Source organism: Excalfactoria chinensis, chromosome 25 (assembly GCF_039878825.1).
Source record: "Excalfactoria chinensis isolate bCotChi1 chromosome 25, bCotChi1.hap2, whole genome shotgun sequence".
Taxonomy (NCBI): domain Eukaryota; kingdom Metazoa; phylum Chordata; class Aves; order Galliformes; family Phasianidae; genus Excalfactoria; species Excalfactoria chinensis.
The window spans coordinates 1,392,184-1,414,695 of NC_092849.1; the positions used below are offsets into that span (position 1 = coordinate 1,392,184).

General features: G+C 52.8%; 4 protein-coding genes and 1 non-coding gene across 5 annotated transcripts; 3 read left to right on the forward strand and 2 right to left on the reverse strand.

Moving 5' to 3' along the window:
• The first annotated feature begins 3,506 nt into the window (after window positions 1–3,506).
• DUSP26 (dual specificity phosphatase 26) lies at window positions 3,507–7,913 on the forward strand. The gene is made up of 4 exons (XM_072357052.1): window positions 3,507–4,028; window positions 5,923–6,195; window positions 6,486–6,694; window positions 7,153–7,913. The coding sequence occupies exons 2-4, from the start codon at window positions 6,017–6,019 to the stop codon at window positions 7,350–7,352; spliced, it is 588 nt and encodes a 195-aa protein (XP_072213153.1). The 5' UTR covers window positions 3,507–4,028; window positions 5,923–6,016; the 3' UTR covers window positions 7,353–7,913.
• Window positions 7,914–9,474: 1,561 nt separating this feature from the next.
• Window positions 9,475–14,998, forward strand: RNF122 (ring finger protein 122). Its single transcript, XM_072357053.1, has 6 exons — window positions 9,475–9,601; window positions 12,605–12,761; window positions 13,598–13,643; window positions 14,006–14,047; window positions 14,347–14,429; window positions 14,522–14,998. The coding sequence occupies exons 1-6, from the start codon at window positions 9,577–9,579 to the stop codon at window positions 14,634–14,636; spliced, it is 468 nt and encodes a 155-aa protein (XP_072213154.1). The 5' UTR covers window positions 9,475–9,576; the 3' UTR covers window positions 14,637–14,998.
• Window positions 14,999–15,183: 185 nt separating this feature from the next.
• LOC140262745 (small nucleolar RNA U13) lies at window positions 15,184–15,278 on the reverse strand. The gene has a single exon (XR_011905862.1). It is a non-coding gene; the product is annotated as a small nucleolar RNA U13 (small nucleolar RNA).
• A 269-nt stretch (window positions 15,279–15,547) lies between these two features.
• Window positions 15,548–19,185, forward strand: TTI2 (TELO2 interacting protein 2). The gene is made up of 7 exons (XM_072357050.1): window positions 15,548–16,186; window positions 16,646–16,832; window positions 17,296–17,388; window positions 17,707–17,894; window positions 17,980–18,123; window positions 18,617–18,779; window positions 19,045–19,185. Exons 1-7 carry the CDS (start codon window positions 15,618–15,620, stop codon window positions 19,123–19,125), a joined length of 1,425 nt encoding a protein of 474 aa, XP_072213151.1. The 5' UTR covers window positions 15,548–15,617; the 3' UTR covers window positions 19,126–19,185.
• Window positions 19,135–22,165, reverse strand: MAK16 (MAK16 homolog). Its single transcript, XM_072357051.1, has 10 exons — window positions 22,099–22,165; window positions 21,775–21,824; window positions 21,595–21,704; window positions 21,409–21,473; window positions 21,148–21,299; window positions 20,781–20,835; window positions 20,621–20,695; window positions 20,301–20,411; window positions 20,029–20,085; window positions 19,135–19,770 (listed from the first exon to the last, which is right to left on the reverse strand). Exons 1-10 carry the CDS (start codon window positions 22,111–22,113, stop codon window positions 19,582–19,584), a joined length of 879 nt encoding a protein of 292 aa, XP_072213152.1. The 5' UTR covers window positions 22,114–22,165; the 3' UTR covers window positions 19,135–19,581.
• Window positions 22,166–22,512: the final 347 nt, after the last annotated feature.

The following is a 22,512-nucleotide window of genomic DNA, read 5'->3' on the forward strand; positions in this document are numbered from 1 at the left end:
GTTTGGTTTTTTTTCAGCTGTATTTTTTTTTTCCTAGTGATTTTTTTCCCTCTGTGTTCTGTAGAGACTCAGATCCATCCTGGGCTGCTCCTGACATTAACAAGACAGCGGATGACAGGCAAAATGCGTCCACCAGCAATTCTGAGTCTTCCCTGCTAAGTAATCATAAACACTGCAAGTTTGCAACAAAGCGAGCAGCTGTCTCTCTCCCTCTGGACAAGGACTGCTTCCTCACAAATTGAGGCTCTGTGGGTTTTACAGCTGTCGGACAATGAGTCTGGTGCTGTTATTTCCTCTTCCTTCCCCCCCCCCCCCCCCCCCCCCAGCCTTTTCCTTTCTTTTAATGGAAAATATCTCAGCTTTGCCAGAACTCGAGTAGCCCCTCCAGCAATGAATCGATCCAGCCAAGTGATGAGGCTTTAACGTCTGTTCTGGAGTGGGCACAGAGGGGCTGTGTTCCTGCACATCCTCCTTCTAAGGGTTTATTACCTTCGATCCCACTCTTATAGGGAAGCAGAAGTCTGTTTGGCATTGAGAAAGGGTTTAACAACACACCACTGCTGTCCCAGAGAATGGAGAGCTTTGGGAGAGCCTGGGAAGGTAACCTCGAGCTTCGCAGTTTCCTTCCAGACTGCTACAGCACGGATGGAGCCCCCAGAGAAACCTTCAATCCTGTTCTAAATGCAAGCAAATAGAGAATAAAGATTGCTCTTTGTTACCTCACCGCTTTGATGCAGTTGATACCACGTTGGGATGGCTGCATGGCCTCAGGAGCCTCTTGCAGATCAATGTTCTGTGATGCTTTTTGAGGCAGCCTGCAGCACACCCCACAGCACAGCCAGAGAGCATTGCAAAGGATTTCCCTCCCCCATTGGGTGCTCACTGATCCCACCTGAGCACACAGCTCCTTCCTGGGCTGCTCAGTGCCAAGCAAACCCCATTTGTCAGATCCTTCTCAATACACTGCTGCAACACTGCTCTCACCTGCACTGCCCCTCTCCATAATGTCACCTTCTTGCCACGACGAGGCTTAATTTTCTGCTGGTATTCTGCAGCTCCCTCTGCACTCTGCAGTGGGTCTGCCAAGCGGTGCATGTTGGATGAAATACATACGTTCTGTTTGTGATTGAGTGTAATAAACTCTGGCTCCTGTGCCTTCCAGGTGGCTTTTGGACATGCAGCATTTACTGCGCAAAGTGATTGATCTCTGATCTTTAAAATAGAGCTGTGAAGTCTACGGTGCATTTGCATGCATGTGGAGTATAAAGGCAGGAAAGAGCAGCTTAGAAACTCCCTAACCCCTGCCCTTTATTTCCTTGGGTTGAGTTTTCCATGTTTGACAACGTGCGTGGTGGTGATTTATGTATAACCAGAGCAGCCTCCAGTGGTCGGATCTGAGAACTTTTCCAAGCTGCCCTTTTTGCAGTTTGCTTGTGGGTTTCACAGAGCCCCAAACCCTATTCCTCCCTGCTCTGAGCTCCGTTTAGGAGGGGAGGGACAGCTGGGAGCTGTGGGTGTGCTGCTTATTCTGCTGGGAGCCAATTCTGCCTCTAATTGAACTGAAAGCAGCTGCTCTGCCCTTGCTGCCACAGGCCTGCTGTGCACAGCAGTTTCTGACAATAGCTGAGATACAGGGATACAGCACTGCCTGTGCCAGCATCCCAACCCTGCTGTATGGCAGCAGCCCCTCAGCAGCAGATCTGCAGCTACGGGTTGCAGTAAACCTGTGCTGTGCTGCCCTTCAGCTGCTCAGCCCTAAAGCAGCTCTCTGCAGCAATGCCCACAGCTCAGTGTTCCTCTCCTGTGCCCCCCAGCCAGGCATCCACACAGCCTTTGCCTGCCCAGCACTAGAAGCTCTTTGCAGCTGTGGGGGACAGGTATCATGGAGCAATAGAGGTGGCAAGGACAGTGGGGCCATGGGATGCTGTGGCTGATCCTACAGCTGGGTGCTGCCCAGGGGGATAACCCTGGGGGAACTGTGGGCAGGTGAAAGGCTTTTCAGGTTTGTCTTCTCAATTCTCTCCCTGTGCCTTGGCGATTTGGGCTTTTCAGTGCATTCCTGAGCAAAACAAGTGAGGGATGGAACTGCAACAACAGGGTGGTCTGAATGAGGTGGGAAAACTGAGCAAGGTGTGTGCAAGTCACAGCAAACACTGAGTGGGGCTCGTGCCCCCCCTACCCTGCATCCCAGCTCTGGGGTTTTGGCTTTTCGTCTTCAAGGACAGGTGCTGCAGGAGGGACACACTGAGCTGATAAAGCCTGCCAGGGAGCAAGGAGTGAGTCAGTCTGCACTACAACACCGCTGTTTATGGAAAACAAGGGGAGGAGGTCTGGCTTGTGTCTGAGAAACTTCCCTCACGCAGAAATAGATTGCTGACACTCCTCGCTGCAGCTGCCCAGACATTCCAAACCATCAGAGATGTCATTATCTCAGAAGAAGTCACTGGCTTTGTTGGAGACTCCTGGCTGCTTTACAAAGCAATTCCAGTATTATTATTGGAATAAAAACATACCGACTACTAATCCTCTGTTTAAATGGCCAGTAAGTTCCCTACAGGCAACGCTCTGCCAAAGCGTTTATCCATCTAATTTTATTTCATGTAGGGCTTTTTTAATTCAGATCTCACCCTTTGTGATGGAGGTTGTTGGCACTTCTGTTTAGAAGCACAACTTACAGACTGTTGGGACAGGAATGGGGGGGGGGGGTCCACTTTAAAGCTGTCCATGCAACAGCTGCAAATTTCCTTACAGGCCACCTGGCTGCTGTGATTTGGAGGGCAGAAATGGGGCCTTTCTGCAGTGAGAGGCACCAAACCCTCTGCTCAGGATGAGACACAGAACAGGCTTTCCTGAGCTGGCAGCATCCTGCAGCACAGAAACAATGGCTCAGCAGGGGCAGGGCTTACTGGGGCTGTCCCCTGTTGGCACCTGTGCTCCCCTGGGAGTCTGCTGTGGGGCCTCTGGGTGCATCTTCCCATGTGCTAAACAGGAGCCAAAGGGAGCAGAGGGAGCTGGCAGCAGGCCTGGAGGGCAGCAGCGCACAGGGGAGCTGCATGGGGATGCCATGTTCAGTCCCGGAGCTCCTGAGGTTGCATCCTGAGATGCACAACTAAGCAGAAAGTTTTCTGTTGGATTGCAGAGGAGTGCAGGAGGGAATGCCATAAACCTGAGGGTGATGGTTTGCTCTGAAACAGAGTGTCTCCATTCCTTCTCAGATTGTTTCTCCCCCCCCCCCCCCCCCCCCCCCCCCCACTGCCACTTTCTGATTCGAGGCAAACTTAAACTGAACACCAGCACTTCAAAGGGACGGGAGAACGCTCCGCCTGGGAAGTGTTTAACTGAAACACTGAAGCGTTTCTGAAGCGAACGGTGTCATTTAGAAGACGTCAAAACAAACAGCTTCAGTCTTCTGAGCTTCCTCTTTTCATCCCTGACTTTGGCATGAATGTATCAATAGATATAACATATCCCCTCCCCCCTTTCACCTCCCATGGTTTATTTCCTTCACAAATGAAGAAGAAACTGACGCCAAACCCCAGCTTTGCTAAACAGACCCCAGCAAAGGAGCTCATCAGGGTCAATTATCACAAATAAATTAGCAAGGCATCCTCCAGAGACAGCTGCAGAGATACGATGGTGGTAACCATGTAACCATGCCACCAGCACCATTGCATCAGAGCTTTCCTTTCCCCTTCTCTGTCTGCCCGGGGCTTTGGTTTGCTGGAGGAGGAGTGATAGCAAAGCTGCTATTGTTGCTGTTGTTTTTGTCTGCGTAGTAATGGGCATTTATGTGAGGGTGTGTGCATGCCTGCACGCAAGCCTGCGTTTGTGTCCGACTCCCTCATTCCTCCCTTATCCATCCATGCACAGCATGATATAAACAAACCTGCCTCTGGACATGTCATGGCTTAAAATAGATGTTCATACATCAGCCTTTCCACAGCAGCGGCGGCAGCAGCAGGAAGACATGGCCGACTGGATCTGAGCACAACACTGTTTCGAGCCGAGCCATCTCAGCCCTCACCAAGGTAGAGTAAAAGGGGGTGGGCGTCTCCTCCCTCCTGCGTGTCTGTCTGTCTGTCTCTGGGAGTGTGCTCTGCTCCAGGCAGCTCTCCTGCTGCTCCCCTCCCTCTGAGCGTGGCATGACTGGCAGAGGAGCTCCGTGCAGCCATGGGCAGAACGGGCTGTGAGCCCCCCGGTGGGGGGGGTGCCCATAGGGGGAGGGTGGGTTCTGTTCTGAGTACTTAGACGTGGGGCAGTTTCTCTTCCCCTGCAGCACTTCAGGCACAGCAGTGTGCTGGGGGTGGGATGCTGGAAGCCAGCTCTGGGCCTGAGGTTAGAGCTGCATCCCCCCCCCCCCCCCCCCCCATAGGTATGAACTGCTGGTTTTGCAGCAATAAGGGGGTCTGCTGTTTGGCTCAGCACAGCCTCGTAATGATGACGTGGTGTTTATTTCAGACCCCTCTGCTGTTTGTTTCCTAATGCTGCCTATGGTGGCATGTGGCTGCACTGCAGCCAAGGTCACCCAAGGTTTAAGGGCCCGGCACTCAGCCACACAGAATCCCTTTTCCAGGTGGGGTTTGCCAAGTCTCAATTCCCAGCACGAAGGAGTCCAAAATTCATCAGGGCAGGGGAGATGTGTCAGGGTGAGATCCAGCCCTGCTCAGAGCCGAGGAGCACTGCCAGGGATGAAATGGCACTGACCTCTCTGTGCAGCACCCCAAGCACAGGGGGGGAAAGAGGGGGGCACCCAGGGGTCTCTGGAACCTCTCTGAGCTCCCCTATGTCCTTGCAATGTTTTTTCTCATGCACATTGCCAAGAAATGGCCGCAGGTTTCTCCCTTCCACGCTGCTGGCTGCTGGCAGGCGCCCTGGGCAAAATGTTAGAGCAGGGAGATGTGATCTGCTCCAGCTCCCCAGTGTCACTGCTCTTCCTCCCTTGGGGTCACTGGGAGAAGTGGGCAGCGCTGAGCTACTGCTTTGGGCTGTGATGGGGGCCCTGGGGACACCTCCTGTCCCCAGGCAACTCAGGGCAGCAGCAAGATGGTGGGAAAGGGAGCTGCATGGGGAGACAGAGGGATCGTGTTGGAGGGGTTGTGTTTGTGGGGCAGCAGAAGGCAACTCTGAGTTAATGCTTGGCTGCAGGGATTGACACTGGTTTGTCCGGGGAGGTTTTCTGCAGATGGGTGACATGTATCAGCATGATCTAAAGGTCTGAGAGTGGAACTGTGTCCCAGAGGATCGGCTCTGTAAAATGATCTCTCTCATCCACTGACATTAACTCTTTCCCACCCAAATCAGTCCTGATGTTCAAATGCAGCAGCAGGACTGCTGTGCTCAGAAGGGTTAACCCTGCACTCCCTCCCTGCTGTCTTTTGTGCCTGGTCTGCAGCAGTTTGGGTCCGGGCCAGGCTCTGCATGGTGCCATATGGAATCCTCCACCTGTTTGGGGCATTTCCTCCCCAATCCTGGTGGCTTGCCCAGACCTGGCTGCCTTTCATTGCTTCTGATCACAGGTTGGCAGCATCAGTTCTTGAGCTGGCATTGTCCCGCTGGCAGGCAAAGCCCCTGAGCCAGCTCAGGAGGAAGGTGGTCCTGTATGGAGCATCTCTTGCCAGTATGGCTTGAACCCAAAGTCGTGGAGCTGGAGCAGAACCTCAGCCCATGGAGACTCAGCAATCTGGCAGCCTCTCTGGCTTCCCTCCCCAGCCCTGGCATTGCGAACTGCTCCCCAGCAGTATTGCTTGTTGGAAGGGAGTGTAGGTGATGCTGTCTCACAGCAGGAACCACTGGATAGCTGCCTGTACACTGCCCTCTCTGCAGGAAGGTTGGGCCTGGCTGCTTCAGACCAGCAGCTCTATAGCAGGGATGGGGTGAGGGCTCCTTGTCCTTCTAACAGCATCTCCATCACTTCCATCACAGGACCGTGGGTGGCAGCAGCAGCAGAAGAGACCTCCAGGCCATTCTGCGGCCTTCACGACCCCACAGGTATGCCTTGTGGGTCTCAGCAGCTCCAATGGCTTTCCTGTCCCGGTTCTCCAGGAATAGCACCAGGTCACCGAGCCGGGGTGTGCGGGAGGAACGCAACCATCACCCCATCCTCAGCATCTTCGAGCTCGAACGGTTGCTGTACACAGGGAAGACAGCCTGTAACCATGCTGATGAGGTCTGGCCGGGACTCTACTTGGGAGATCAGTATGTATCACAAGGGAAATGGGAAGCGAGGGGATGAGGGATGGCTTTTGAAATGGAAGAAGTTAGGAGAGGACAGTTGGGAATGTGAGGGAGAGGAGGACGTGGGTTGAAGTACTGAAGCAGGTGGGTGGAGGCACGTGCCCATGGGCTGTGAGATTACCCATGACTGTGAGTCTGAGTTCAGCATCTTTCCTTCTCCTTTGGCTTTCTCAGATGCAAATGGACCGGGACATTTGAGACTTTTCTTTAACATGGAACTTTCCTGCACTGTTTCTCCCCCCCCCCTGCAGAGATATAGCAGCCAACCGGCGTGAGCTGGCTCACCTGCGCATCACCCACATCCTCAATGCCTCACACAGCAAATGGAGAGGGGGTGCAGAGTACTATGAGGGCACGGGCATCCGCTACCTGGGCATCGAGGCCCACGACTCGCCCTCCTTTGACATGAGCCCCTACTTTTATCCTGCAGCTGACTTCATCCATCAGGCGCTGAATGAAGGTCAGTGGTAAAGAGAAGAGCGCTGGGAAAGAATGGGGAGGGTGGGTGGAAAGCTGATTGGCATCCTAGGAAACAAAGCTACTTCCAGCCTGATGTCTATGAAGAATCATAGAATCATTAAGATTGGAAAAGACCACTAAGGTAATCTAGTCCAGCCATCTTCTGGTCTGGATCACCTCCTCCAAAGAGGAGATAGGCTATATTAGAGCCCTGCCCCATGGGTCACAGCCTGTGTCCAGCACTGTGGCTGCTCCTATTCAAACTGTTTTGGGAGACCCTGTTGCATTGATACCCTTTGCCATGGAGGGGACCACATTCACGCCATACTTGAGGCCCTACATGCAGCCCTGGAGGCTGCACTCCTGACTGCAGCACAAGGATGCAAAGTTGGACCCTCAGTAACTTTGTATTTGAGATATTCGCCCTGCTATGACACAGCCCCTGTGTTTTACCCCCAGGAAGGATCCTTGTGCACTGTGCTGTCGGGGTGAGCAGGTCGGCCACCTTGGTCCTCGCCTACCTCATGATCCGCCACCACATGCCCCTCGTAGAAGCCATAAAGACCGTCAAAGACCACCGTGGTATCATCCCCAACAGGGGGTTCTTGCGCCAGCTGGTCGCCCTGGACAATGCCCTGAGGCTGAAGAGGAGTGCATGAAGGAGGATGAGAGGGGCTGCGTGGTGGGAGCAGCGCAGTGCTCACCCCATCCTGCTGAGTGGCAGAGATAGATAGGGCTTTCCTCCTGGTGCAGATGCTTGGCAGCTAGTGGGTTCCATGCAACAGGTTCCCCCCCCCAGCAGAGGGGGTCCCCAGACATGCGAGCTATTCCTAGTGGTAAAGCATAGGCCCTCAATCTGCAACCTTGACACTTAGGTAGGCCTAATGCATAGCCTCCTTCCCAGCCTGCTCACGCAGAGATGCCTCTGGAGGGACATGGCAACACTTTTCAGGTTATTCTCGACCCCTGTTGGCTCCTGGAAGCCTTCAAGGGTTGGTTCTCCCATATGGCAGATGCATCTGCCAAGCCGGTCCCATCCCTCCCTCCCCAGGAGACTGAAGCTGTGTGTGTTCCTTGTCTTGTTTCCCATTTGTTTTCAGTCTGTGTAGCAATGTGAATTAGGTCTGGCGTGTTGTCCCTGGCAAACAGGCCTTTAGTCGTAGTGTTTGGGTGTCCTCCATGCTTAGTGTTAACCTGTACAAATAAAGGCAGTGCTAAGGAAGAAGCCTGGCCATCCCTTGTGTGCTTTGGGACAGACTTTGTGTTCAGGCTGCAATGTGCCACAGGTAGAAGAGCATCACCCTGGTGTGCTCAGGGTTGGGATGGGAAGAAATCCTCCCTGATCCTCAGTCCAGGGCAGAAGGGGGTGAATCAGAGAGTGAAGTCACTGTCAGACCGTGTGTGCTGTGCATTGCTGTGTGTGCTGTGCATTGCTGTGTGTTGTGCATTGCTGTGTGTTGTGCATTGCTGTGTGTGCTGTGCATTGCTGTGTGTGCTGTGCATTGCTGTGTGTTGTGCATTGCTGTGTGCTGTGCACTGCTGTGTGCTGTGCACTGCTGTGTGCTGTGCATTGCTGGGTGTGCTGTGCATTGCTGTGTGCTGTGCATTGCTGTGTGCTGTGCATTGCTGTGTGTTGGGCATTGCTGTGTGCTGTGCATTGCTGTGTGTTGTGCATTGCTGTGTGTGCTGTGCATTGCTGTGTGCTGTGCATTGCTGTGTGCTGTGTATTGCTGTGCGCTGTGCATTGCTGTGTGCTGTGCATTGCTGTGTGCTGTGCCCTGCTCTATGTGCTATGCATTGCTGTGTGCTGTGCATTGCTTAGTGTTGTGCATTTCTGAGTGTGCTGTGCATTTCTGAGTGTGCTGTGCATTGCTGTGTGCTGTGCATTGCTGTGTGCTGTGCATTGCTGGGTGCTGTGCATTGCTGTGTGCTGTGCATTGCTGGGTGTGCTGTGCATTGCTGGGTGTGCTGTGCATTGCTGTGTGTTGGGCATTGCTGTGTGCTGTGCATTGCTGTGTGTTGTGCATTGCTGGGTGTGCTGTGCATTGCTGTGTGCTGTGCATTGCTGTGTGTTGTGTATTGCTGTGCGCTGTGCATTGCTGTGTGCTGTGCATTGCTGTGTGTTGGGCATTGCTGTGTGTTGTGCATTGCTGTGTGTTGTGCATTGCTGTGTGTTGTGCCCTGTTCTATGTGCTGTGCATTGCTGTGTACTGTGCATTGCTGTGTGTGCTGTGCATTGCTGTGTGCTATGCATTGCTGGGTGTGCTGTGCATTGCTGTGTGCTGTGCATTGCTGTGTGTTGTGCATTGCTGGGTGTGCTGTGCACTGCTGTGTGTTGTGCATTGCTGTGTGCTGTGCCCTGCTCTATGTGCTGTGCATTGCTGGATGCTGGCAGTACCCAGACGTCTCTACTGGGAGATCGAAGAGCAGCAAGGGATGCTCCTACACTTTGGAAGAGTCTGATCATGCCCAAATCTCCTTTGCATCCCCTGCACAAGACTGAGAGCCACTGGGAGCTCAGCGCCTGCAGCACAGCTCTCCAGAGGGCTAATGCACAGAAGGGTTTGTGTTGGAATGCACCTAAAAATCCTTCCCATTTCCATTCCTGCCGTGGGCTGGGATAACACCCAGCAGCCCGCGTTGCCCGAAGCCCCATCCAACGTACGGGACGTCCCGCAGGGATGCACCCAGCAAAGCACATGGCTCGGGGCGAGCAGAACCCGCAGCTCCGAGACCGGGGGCGGCTCCGGGGGCGGCTCCGTGGGCCGGGGCGGGGTTTGAGGGGCCGGGGCTGCTCCTCGCCGCCCGGCCCAGCCCCGCTCCCGGCCATGGCCCGGCGCTGCGTACGGCGGAGCCGGTTCGGCCCCGCGGAGCCGCTCCCGGATGCCCCCGTTCCAGTGGTGCCACGGTGAGAGAAGGGCCGGGATTTGGGGCTGCAGCCTTAACCGGGATGGGGCTGAGGGGTTGGGGTGGCTCCGGGCTGCTTCGCGATGCTTTCTGGCTCCTCCCGGGACTCCGTGGACTCGGGTCAGGGTCATGGTTAGGGTTAGGGTCACTTCGGTCTTGCTTCTGGTTCGCTTCCAGAGTACCCATCCCGCCGCTGGTGGAACTTGCAGCGCTTTTGCTCTTGCTGTTCGAAATGAAAACCCTTCTCCCACGTGTCAGTGGAACAAACTCCACTTAGTGGAGCCCAGGCGCTCTGCTCCTGGCTGAAAGAAACTCACAGCAACATGGAACTGTTTGCACATGTGAGGGAGTTCTGTTTAAATGAGAAGTGGTTTATTTTTATGACTAATAGCTGAGAAGCTGCGCTGGGAATTCCACCATCAAAGCTCTGCCTCAGCAACAAAGGCCGGGTTCTTTTAATTTATGGAGGGGTTGCAGCCTTTGAAGCTAAATATAATGCAACCCAGTGGCTTCCTCTGCTGTAATGCAATGCCCTGTGTGTGCTGTGCAGCTGGGGCAAGCAGTGGTCCTGCAGGCAGGCAGGCTGCCAGCATTGGGTTGCCCTCATGAGCTGCATTAGTGCTCCTCAGCAGCAAATGCAGCAGCCCCAGGCACACAGTTTGCTTTGGGAGGCTCTGAGCAGCCACAGCTCTCTCAACTTCCCCTGGTTTGGGCTTTGGGCAGCGCTGAGAACAGAGCCTGCCCTTGTGCAAAGGCCAGGACGTGGGTTTAGGACTGGCCCTAAGCATCTGATGTGTGCGTTTTGGCCTTAAGCCCTGACCTCACAAATATTTAAGTCAGTGGAGTCTGGCAAAAATCGCTTTGTTGTTTACCATGGAAGGCCGTCGCAGAATTGGGGCCATCGGTGCAAATAAACGTGATACCCAGCAATGAAACTGAGGTTTGCAACACAAATAGTTGTGCTCCACGTTTCATAACAGAAGGTATGCGCTGCGCTGGACTGGAATTGCAGCTCCTCTTTGGCATCGCAGCTTTTCCTCCCATTGCTCAGCTATTCTCTAGGGGATTTGGTGGTCCCCAGCCCTAACCTTTGTTTGGTGGGCTCTGTCCCTGCTGTGAGCTGTTGGCACAGGGCAGGCTTTTGCAGGAAAGCCCATTTTTAGCATCACAGCAAAAAAAAAAAGATATGGAAGCTGCATTCAATTTTGGTGATGCAAAGCCCCATAGCTTTTGTGTGGGAGTGGAAAGAATGGTTTTATTTAATGACCTGCTGAGTTTTCCATTTGTTTGATTGAACAAGAATTGGGGGGGGTGAGGGAGAAGCTGCGCTCAGCACAAACCCCAGGCCTGTGCCTGGTTCACAAAGCACTGCACAGACCAAGTCACCATTCCTGCCCATTGCTTTCCAGGCCCCTGCCTTCAGGTGCAGAATTAGCCCTGGGGAGGCTTAGATTGGTGGAGTGGCTTGGTTTGGGTTTGGTGCCTGTTGGGTGTTTGCTGTATTAAAACCAGATTTGCTCTGTTCCTCCCGAGCTAAAAATATGAAAGCCTTTGTCAGGCAAAGGGCTGTGCTAATTAATCCCAGCACCGAGTCAGCGCCCACCCTGCTGATAAATTCCACTGGGGAGGAGGTGGAGGAGATGGGGGAAGTGTGGCTGGGTCTGCTGGGACTGCTGCTCCAGGGCCCATCCTGCTCCCCAGCCAGGTCAGGCACTGCCCAGAGCTGTGCTTCCTTCTGGCCCTTGGGAATTCCTGAGTGTCTTTTGAACAGGAATGAGCCTTGCTAAGCTGGTGGCTCTAAAATTAGCCTTGCCAGCTGTGTTGTGGCTGGCAGGGACGTGTCAGGGCTGTTTCTCTCTGCTTCCTTCAGTACGGGGCTGTATGTTACAGCTTCTCCTCTCCTACCTCATCTGTGTCCCTGCTGCATGGTACTGCTCTGCCAATCCCTGTGTGAGTGGGGACTGTGGGAACAGCCCCTTGCTGAGGTGTGGGTCCAGCAGGGCTATTCTGCCTGCATTCCCATCAAAAGAAGGGCCGAATGGGACTCAGCTTTCCAGCCCTTATCTTGCTTTGGTGCCGCAGCTCTTGCAGCAGTGGAGCTTTTCATATGTCCAGGGAGGCAGCTCTTGGTTTGAAACACACATGGAAGCAGCATTGCTTCATCAGGACTCCTACATGCTCATGACTTGTGATTGCTGCCACAACTGTTCTCCTTTTGGTCACCTTCAAATGAGCCTTCCTCCATCCTGAGCAGCCCATGCCCCAGCTCCCTGCACACAGCATTACCTCATTTACTTGTCCTGTGGTGTTTTTTTAAGAGCTGAAATAATCCTTTTAATTCTTTTTTTTCCCCTTGCAATCATTTCCAGCAGGAGAAAAAAAAAATCCCCAACAAAAAAAAAAGCCTTTCCTATTGTCTTTTCCTGCACCTGGTCGTCTGGAGAGCAGAATGCTGGGAGAACAGCAGCCAACAAAACAAATCCTCCCTTTCTTGCTCTGTAGATGAGTGGCACATAGGCTGTGTCAAGCAATTACAGGAGGCAAAGGCCAGCAGTGGCTCTGCCTTCTGTAGGCAGGAAAACCTCATTTCCTGCAGCCCAGGTGCTTGCTTGATGCACATCCCTAAGCTGGATGCTTCCCATCCTTCCCAGTGCACAGGTCTGTCTTGGGCACATTGTGCTGCTGGAGAGCAGTTCAATGCCTGTGGAGATGCAGCAGTCAGTAATGGTGCAACCCCTGCAGAGATCTCTGATTTCCAGCATACAAGACAGCATCAGGGCTTTTGTTAGGGGATGGGAGGCTCTGGGGGCTGCATTGGGAGAGGTCGGATGGGAATGAGCAGGAGCTACACACATCTCCTGCCCTGGGCTGCAGGGTGCCCTCCTGCCTTGTCTGGCATATCCTTTATGGCATGGAAGAAGGTAAGTTTCACCTCCTTCAGTTCTTCACCTCTTCTTCCTCTTTTTTCCTATTCTAAATACTGAGTTTTCTTCTCCCCCCAAAGGGTGCTCCTGCAGTCTGGGGCTGATTTACACCAGTAAATCCTGCACGATGCCCCCCATCACATTTCAGGACCTGCCACTCAACATCTACATGGTCATTTTTGGCACTGGCATCTTTGTCTTCGTGCTCAGCCTCATCTTCTGCTGCTACTTCATCAGGTGAGCCGGAACCCTGCAGCACCGATTGCTGTTCTGATGGAGCCTTATCATCCAGGAGCATCCGCAGCGCCTGGACCACTGCACCCCCTGTGCCCATTGCTTTATCCCATCATACAAGAGCTGCTCACCACAAGGCTCTGCCCCAAGGATCAGGGGCCAGGCACAATCCTTTGGTCCCCTGCGGCAGAGCAGAGCAGGAAACGCAGGAAGGGGCTCTTGTTTTTCAGGGGACCACGCAGAGCAATGCATTGTGTTGGGCAGGGGAAGGAGCAGTGCTGCACAGGAGAAGGATGTCTTTCCACTCCCCTCCCAGCTCAGGGAGGGCTATTTTTAAACTCAGCAGCAGCAGCTGGCGTTTCTTTGGGCTCGAATTGCTCCGTCCTTCACCACAGGATGCCTCAGCCCCACTGCAACCCCTCAGCCATTTGGGGGCTGTGGGAGCACATCTCAGTGCTCGGCCTGGGGGAGAAGTGAAGGCTGCGAGTGGTCTCATTCCCCCCTGTGCTTTGCTGGGTTGCTTTGTAAGCAGGTCTCCCCTCTGTCTGTCTAAGCCAAGGTCGTAGTGGTAGGGCTGGGAGCTGCCAGTGGGTGAGTGCTGGAAATAGGGCACTTCCTGCACCGAGAATGACTTCTGAAGGCAAACAATCAGGGTTGTCAGCCCTTATTGCTGCCTGCTGCTGATTCCTGCAGGTGAAGCAATAGAACCCCCAGCTCTGCAGAAAAGGGGCTTTGGGAGGGGTATTCGGGGATCATCTTGGAACTGCACCCATGCTGTTCAGATGCTCCTCTCTGAGATGCTGTGAAGCTCACAGTGCTTTTTTTCTCCCCATCTCTAGCAAACTGCGGCACCAGGCACAGAGTGAGAGATTTGGGTACAAGGAGGTAAGGCTGATGGCTGTTTTCTACAGATGACCCCTAGAGATGTGGGGTCAATGGAGGAGGTGGGAGCAGCTGGTGGGGATGCAGCAGGGTGTGATGCTTCTGGTCCCCAGATTATCCACCAACATGTTGGGCACATGGCTGCAATGCCCAGCTCAACCTTCCCCCCATCTGGCTCATTTCAGTGAGGCTTAAGGGCTGGGGCTGCCCCACAGGAGCCACAAGCCCCATTTGGGGTGGCTGATGAGCCATGGACACAGTTTGTCTAGCTTGGACTTTACCCAGCTCCATGCTTGCTTCATAGAAACCTACCACTGGATCAGTCCCAGCTGCTCCTGATACTCAACTGCTATCTCCTTCCCCAGGTGGTTTTGAAAGGCGATGCCCGGAGGCTGAATGTGCATGGGGTGAGTATGGTGCACTCATCCCAGCTCCATCCTTTGGGCTAGCATGGAACTGGGGCTCCTGAGGTTGTATGGTGAGTTAGACAGGCATGTGCCAGCGCCAGGCTGGGATCAACAGTGCTGGGTTGGAAATCAGGAAGGAAAACCCGTCCTGGGGCAGCATGGGGCTGGGAATACCCATGGAAAGGCACTCCAGCAGCAGGGCTTCCACAGCATTTCTAGCAGGAGTGGGGCTGCAGATGAGCATCACTTTGGGTTCCACGTATTCTTGCTCACTCTCAACCCTTTCTCACCCCCTGCAGCAGACCTGTGCCGTCTGTCTGGAGGACTTCAAGGTGAAGGAGGAGCTGGGGGTGCTGCCGTGCCAACATGCCTTCCACCGAAAGTGAGTACTGGGGCAGCAGGGGGGGGGATTCCCTTCTGGTTTGCATCCTCCCATGTCTCTGCTTTGCATCCTCCCATGTCTCTGATTTGCAGGTGCCTGGTGAAGTGGCTGGAGGTGCGCTGCGTGTGCCCCATGTGCAACAAACCTATGGCAGGTCCGGCTCAGCCCCACGCCAGCATTGGCACTCTGCTGGATGAGATGGTGTGAACAGCCCTGCTGGGTTTTCACGGGGAAAACAAAAGCTTAACCCTGAAGGATTTGGGGTTTTGAGAGCTGGGATTTGGCTCATGGTGCATCACTTTCAGTGTGTGTGTGGGTTGGGGGGGGGGTTTGTTTGTACCCCACCCCAAAGTGCCTTGCAGGGACAGCCTGGGGGGAGTGTGGGACTCCCCTCTCAGTGCATAGAGTGCTCTGTACCCACCTGCAGTCCGTACCCACCTGCTCTCTGTACCCACCTGCTCTCTGTATCCATCTGTACCCATCCCTATGGACTCTCAGCCTTTCCCCTTTTGGGGGAGAAATGTACAGGTTTAGTGTAAAAACAGATTAAACTCATGTTTGTCAGCCGGACTCAGCTTTGAGTGCTTAAGAAAAGAGCTGGAAACACTAAGAGACTCCAACAGCACCATTAAATCACCCCCAAAATACCCTATTAACTGGAAACCCCAAGGACCCCAAAATCAGCCCGTAGCCCCCCCCTTATTTAATCCTATATTGACATCAAGCTGTTGTTGGTGCATTGAGACCCTCCGGCGCTCAGAAGGGGCTGTGCACGTCGTAACAGAAGGGCGCACACGTCACGCAGCCGCGTGCAACTCCCATTCATCATTCGCTATGAACCGGAAGGATCAAGCTCTTAGTCCTCCGCGTCCAGCCTGTACTGTCGTGCCCCTCACTTATAGCTCACGGCGAGGCAACTTCTTTTCATTGTTCCGTTCCTTTTTGCACCCTTCGGCATCTCGCCTATGAGCACAATTCACTTCTGTTCTTATTTCTTCTTTCTGCGCCTCTCCGGGGCTGCGCGATCCCCCGTGTAGGCTCAAAATTACCTATGCTAATTTATTCGCGCGGCGCCACGCCCACTGCGCAGTTATGGCAGATTTTACGACAGAAGCGTGCTTTACGGCAGCGCGGAGGCAACAACCGTTCGTTGTCAGGCCTGTGGGGCAGTGTAGGCCGCGGGGTGCCATGGAGCCGCAGCCGCCGGCCGAGCAGGTGCTCCGGCAGCTCGGACGGCTCCTCTCTCAGCGTCCCGGTGTGGTCACGGAGCTGGGAGCGCTGCTGGAGGCCGCGGAGTCGCGGTGGCTGCTCGGGGCCGGGAGCCCCGCCGCGCTGGGTGGGTTGGCGGCCGAGCTGAGCGACTTCGCGGCGCTCCCGGAGGGCGAGCAGGACGCGGCTGAGCTCCGCGATGGAGACGGAGCCTACGAGGCAGCAGCTGAGAGAGCGGCCGATGTTGGCGGCGTGTTCCTGCGGCTCCTCGCTAAGCTGGAGGCTGCCAAAGCAGAGGAGTCGCTGGGGCCGGCGGTGGAGCAGGTCCTACGGCGTGTGATGGGGCACATCTATATACTGGCGGTGACACACAGCGCGGAGGGAGGCTGGACCAGCGCCGGGTCCCGGGCGGTGGCCTCGGAGCTGTTGGAGGCTCTGGTGCGAACTGCGGGCTGCGGGACGGTAGAGGAGCTCCTTCGGGGGAGGAAGGAAGAGGAGGAAGGAGGATTCGCGGCGGTGATGGGGCTGCTGAGGCCGCGGCTGAGCAAGTGAGTGGGAGAAGTGGGTCCCGGGTGGGAAACGTGGGGAGATTCGGTGTGATTTCGTGCAGGGTGAGCTCACGTTATGAGGAGGGACATAGAAACGATCCGGGGCCTGGGGAGGAGGAGGCTCTGGGGAGAGCTCAAAGCAGCCTCTAAAGGTATCAGTATCTAAAGACTCCTTAGAAGGGTCTGTTGTGATAGAACAAGGGGAAATGGTTTCATACTAAAAGAGGGGACATTTGGGCTCGATATAAGGAAAAAGCTGGGGAGAGCTCAAAGCAGCCTTTCAGTATCTAAAGGTATCAGTATCTAAAGACTCCTTGGTAGGGTCTGTTGTGATCGAACAAGGGGAAATGGTTTCATACTAAAAGAGGAGACATTTGGGCTCGATATAAGGAAAAAGCTTATTGCAACTTCCAACTCAAACTATTCATTGATTCTCTGGGCTCCTGTTTGTATTCCTAGAGACACCTGGAAACGCAACCCGGCCACCAAGCACGTTTTCTCCTGGACACTGATGCACGTCACCCGGCCGTGGCTCAGCCAGCACCTGGAGCGTGTCCTCCCTGCGTCACTGCTCATCTCAGATGACTTCCGGGAAGAGAATAAAGTGCTGGGTGTGCGTTGCCTGCACCACATCGTTCTCAATGTGGTAAGGGGAGGTTTGATCTCCTTCTGGCTGTTCTTTGTTGGGTTTCCAGACTTCTTAATTCTTCTGTGAACCTTGTAATTTTTCTCCTTGCTCCGAGTGTTTAAGTTTGTATTTCTCCCATCTGTTGCAGCAAGCAAAGAATTCCTTTAGCGTATTTTGAATTCAGATGATGCACATATCAACCTAGCAATGATTTACAGGGCAAGGTGTTAAATTAATGCCAGTGGAACTGTAAAGCAGCAGCTGGGGAGGCAAGGGAAAGTGGCTGCTCCTGTGCATGGCAGGGCTCAAGCTGCATTTGCTATGGCACCTGTTCCCACTGTCTTGTATGCAATGTTCTAAATGTTTATGCGTCTTTTCACAAAGCCTAGGTTTGTCACAAAACTAGACTTTCCCCTGTGATTAAGTTAAGTGAGCACTAAAGGTGATGCTTGGGAATAATGTTGTGTGCTCTCTTTTTCAGCCAGGTGCTGATCTGTGCCAGTTCAACAGGGCTCAGGTTGTGTACCATGCCCTTTACAATCACCTCTACTCACGAGAGGCTCCTCTCATCCAGGTAGGATAGCAGAACTTAATTTTAATCTGCCTTATGGTATTGCATATCATCACTATGTGAGATAGGCAGATAAAGGCATGGGGAGGCAGAATCTGTTTGCTCATAGTTCAGGCTGTTACCAGCAGATATCTGTGTCCAGGGGACAAAGTAACTCAGCAAATTTCAGGAACCACCTCAGAGGAGGTGGCAGCCTTGCTGAAGAGGGCCAGCCAGAGGGGAAGCTGGCAGTAGAAGTCTATGAGGGCTGCAGCTGTAGGGACTGGAAGCTGTATGTAATTTATGTCAGAGGGACTGCCCAGATTTCCTGTCCTGCACCAGGCAGTACTGCTGTGCCTGCTGGACTTGCTGCCAGTCCTGGAGAGAGCGCAGCGGCAGCAGCAGCAGCAGCCCAGGCCAACCTCACCCTGGGATGAGGTGTTGCAGCTGATTCTGACCCACATGGAGCCAGAGCATCGGCTCGCACTGCGGCGGGTATACGCCAGAACCCTGCCTGCCTTTGTGCAGAGGTGAGAGCAGCAACCACAACTCTGCAAGGCCTTGTTTTGTCCCCGATATAAATCTCCCTCCTCAGTGTGTGCTCTGTGTCAACAGACTTGGCATCCTGATAGCACGGCACCTGAAGAGGCTAGAAAGGGTTATCCTGGGTTACCTGGAAGTCTCTGATGGCCCTGATGAAGAAGCCAGACTTGGAACACTGGAGACACTGCAGTGCACTATAGAGCATGCTTGGCCCAGGTACTGGTCTGGGGTGAAGGATGCTGCAGAAAGCATATCCTGAATGGATGTTGGGCCTTTCAAAGCCACATTTAGTGTTATCTGAGGCAAAGGCTTTGAAACCTAGAGGGAAACCTCACAGGGAGCAATCACTTGCATGACTGCAGTCCTGAAAGACCTTGCCCAAAAGCTAAGTCTTTATCTTTTTCCTGCTCTAGAAGCCTAACCTTGCCTAAAATGTAAATCTATGCATTCTGTATGGCAGGGTTGTGGAGCAAGTCCTGTGCTGTTAAAGTTACCTCTGTGTTCAGGGCTTGTGTCTTTCCTCCGGTGGGCATTCAGAAAGAGGCAGCTTCCTTCAGCCTCATCACTGAAGCACTTGTTTCCTGTAATCCAGCTTCACATGTGAACAGCCACTAACAGCTTCTGCCTGGAACTGCAAAGCAAGGCTGCACCTTTGCCTGGCTCACAAAGATGTTTTATATTAAGGCATGCAAGCTCTCTTCCTTTTCAGAATGCCGTGCAGGCTCCCTGTGTTGCTCAAAGCCCTGCTGAAGATGATCTGGGATGTCCATACTGACCAGGGTTCAACACCAGAGCCAGTGAGAACTGCCTTGCTCCAGAGAGCCACTGAGTGCCTTATCCTGCTGGACCGGTGCTCTGAAGGACAAGTGAAGGTTAGCTGGAGACCCGATAATAATTTATCTCTGCTCTTCCCCCTCAAAAAAAAAGAAGTATGGTGCATGAAAGAGCCCGTTTGTTTCTTAAATCCAACAGTATTTCCACCCACCCTGTTAGTACTTGGCTTAATTGATAGGGGATCTGATATACAGCAACAGATAATACAGTTTGTATTGCTCCCAAGGGCATATGGGCACAGCTGATTGCACCATACATCCCAGTGTGCCAAGGCACTGGAAACTGATGCTTTTCTTGTTTCAGATTCTGCTGGAAGGTGTGTACAGCTGCTGTGAGGAGAACCGTGTACGGGAATGTATCAGGAGAGTGCAAGAGAACACGTGAGGCATGACTGAATGTTCATTCTGCTTTTTGTACAGTAAAATATTTTTTTATTTAAGTTACTTTCTCCTTCTCCTTTGCCTCATATCTCCTTCAAACAAGGTTTGAGTGCTCTCCTAGCCCCATGCAGGCTTCTCCAGCTTCAGAATGAAGCAGCACTGTCCCCAATCCAGGTTCTGTTTGTGAAACAGTCCTTGCTGAGCCTCACATGGTTGTAGAGAAGTTGGGGAAGTTTTTCTTGTAACTACACTCTGTACAACAGTTGTACAGACTTGCTGCAATTGCCTGGGCTCAGGACAGAAATCCTTATCTCCTTTTAAAAAAAACAAATATTAAGCTACAATATAAAAAAAGCAATTTTTGATAATCCCGTTTAAAGTGGTGAAGGCTGCAGGAGTTCTAGTGGATGGACACATCTGGTGTTGTCATTCAGCAAAAAAATGCAAGTTCAGGAGAAAGTCAGGACACTTTTGTTTTGGTGGCTGGCTCTGTTTCTTCCTCATACTCTATTTCAATGTAAGGGCGTTTTCTTCTGGTCGGTCCTTTCAAAGGAGTTTTCCCCTTAGATGTGGATTGAGACACTTTCTTCTCTGTTTCTTCCTCATCTTCCTGCTCCTCTTCACTACTTGTCTCTAACTTATCCATGTCCTGAGAAAGGAAAAGAATCAGAGCACGCTGTACAACTGAGCCCCCACTTTCTCCAAAATTATCTTGTGTATCCAATTCCATTTTACAATTCCTGGCTCCCAGCCGTCTAGCCAGAGCAACAGGGCTGTGGTGGGCACTGTGCAGTCCAACTGTATCATTATATCCCACAAATGTGATCCCATTGCAGAGCCCCCATGCTGGCAGAGGTTACTTTCAAACAGTTTAGCTTGACAAGTTTCTACTTGCTGCTTCACTTACCTCAAAGTCACTCAGGTCACTGTCATCTGCTTCCACAAACTCTCTTTTATCTTTGTCCTGTCAGAAACAAAGTCAGAAGTGGGCTGAGAAATACCCCATCACAATTCACAGTGTAGCAGCCATGAAGGCTGCACTTGCTGTGTCTGCATTCACTCTCCTGATCTGTTCCCCTCCCCCAGCACTAAGACTGAATGCTTGGTCTGCAGGTGAATTAGAGCTGTTGCACCAACTCAAGGGAGGGTTAGCTGTGATGCTCTGGTTGAAAGCATTACCTCATCAACATCTTCTTCCTTTTCCATGTCAGACTCGCTCTCACTTTCTGCATCCTGCTGCTGTAGGGCTTTGTCAAAGGCATGAATGGGGAAGTTGTAAATGTCTCCATACTGAAGAAAAAGAAACAAGCAAGAAAAAGATTTTCTTTAAGTCCAGGGGGAAGCAGACATTGGTAGTAGAGTCATCTGAGGCCTGTACAGTTTGTACCATACTGGGCTGAAATAGGCACTCCTAAAGAATGAGGAGCTCAGCATTTTGGGAAAGGACAGAGCCAGCAGAAGCAGTTTTACTGCTGTGCTCTGAAGGCAATGATTCTTACCGTATCCTGCTTCAGTCTCTCCAGCAATTCCTTCTCAATGGCATTATCCAGCTGAGCAGCGATCAGGGCTTTCTCCTAAGAGAGCAAAAAGGACCTGTGTCAGATCTGCCAAAGGCATGAGAAACAGAAGCAACAGACAGGAGATGAGAAGAGTCATTACCTCTCTCCTCTTCTCTCGCCTTTCAATCTTTCTGCTTAATGGAACAATCTTCCTCCTGCAGGGAACAAGAGCTGCTCAATGAACCTTTCAGCCTCTTGTGTAGCAGATGAGCAAACGCTTGCTCAGAACAACAACCAGCAGCTGCATCATTAGACACGTGGGTGTAACAAGTTTAGTTTTATATTAAGATGCTGTTGCATCAGTTTAAACCAGGTTCACTTAGAAGCCTGCCAAAGCCAGCAGGAAAACAGCACATGCAGGTGCAGTGGAGCCAGGAAAGGGCTCTGCATGCAGCCTATGACAGCAGCTCAGTGCACAGGCAACAGCTTTAAGTCAAACCAATGCAATCACTCTTGGTGTCACTTACTGTCTCTTTAGAGTCAGCTTCCGGATGCGGATGAGGTACTGTGTGATCTTAGTGAACCTCTGCTTGCATTTGTGTCGGATGAACCGTGGCCAGTAGATGAGATTCTCATCTATCTCCTCCAACGCTTTCTCATAGTTCTTGCTCAGGAGGACCTGAGGAAAAAAGGGGAAGGATTGAGTGAAGGGGCCACATCTGTACTTGGGAGGAGCTGGACTGTCCCCTGCTTGTGGGTACATGATGTTAGCAGTCTCATCAACTCACCTTCTCCCACAGCCGACGGGGAAATGGAGCACGCTCTATGGTCTTCATATACAGGTAGCAACGGCCTATAGAGAAGAACATGACCCCTACTGAGACCTGAGTGTGGGGTAGGACACAGAGCCAGACCCTCCAGGTTGTTCCCACAAGCCCAGGGCTGTGAACAGGGGCTGCCCCAGCAGCACTCACCCTTCTCCTCACGGATGGTTGCATACTGACTGTTGGCCAGCGGGCAGGAGGAGCGGTTACAGAGCCCAGTAATGTTATATTCATTGCGACAGAAGCCTTGAGTTTTAGTCCTGGAAGGAAGAGCTGTAAGATAGAGCTGTGCATTGCCTGAGCTTACTGCCTTTACATTCACACACTCACCTGATCTTAAAAGAGCAGAACTGCCTGTTTCCCAGCGTGTCCCAGACAACCTGCAGGGACAAAGCACAGCTCATTGAGCACCCCACAACCCCTCCAATCCCACGCTATGAAGGAGGGGACCCGCTCTGATAGTGCAGCATTATAGGAGGTGCCCCCCCCCCCCCCCCCCATCCCGATCCAGCCGCCTCCACGTGTTATTTTCCCGCTGCTGGGAGGGACTACCCGGGCCAAACGCAACCGTCCCAGCCACAAGGTGGCCGCTAATGAGCTGCGGTGCGGCCTCCTGGTAGGGACGGATCGAACCGAACCGCGGGGCGAACTCACGTCGTCGGAGTGCATGGCGGTACCGAGCCGCGCGGCCTAGCGCGCCGCCATTACCGGAAGTGGGCGGAACATTCGGGAGGAGAGAGTCTCGCGTAAGTCTCGCGAGGGTTTTGCGAAGATCTCGCGAGAGCCGTGGGGACAATATGGCGGCTGTAGGGCAGCTGGAACTGGTTCCCTCAGAAGTCGTAAAATGGACATTAAACGAAGTTACTTAGCGCGATAAGTTGGGATCGCAAACATCCCGTTAACTCAGCTAAAGGCGTCTGTGGAAATGCTCTGTAATAACAAGTGAACTCAGAGGCTTCGTTGGCTGAAGCAGTGTCTAAAGGTTTACGACTTTCAGCCTTATATTTAAGTGAATTCCTTCACTTCAGAAGGGCAGTCAAAGCAGCCGTGAATAACACATAAATAGCA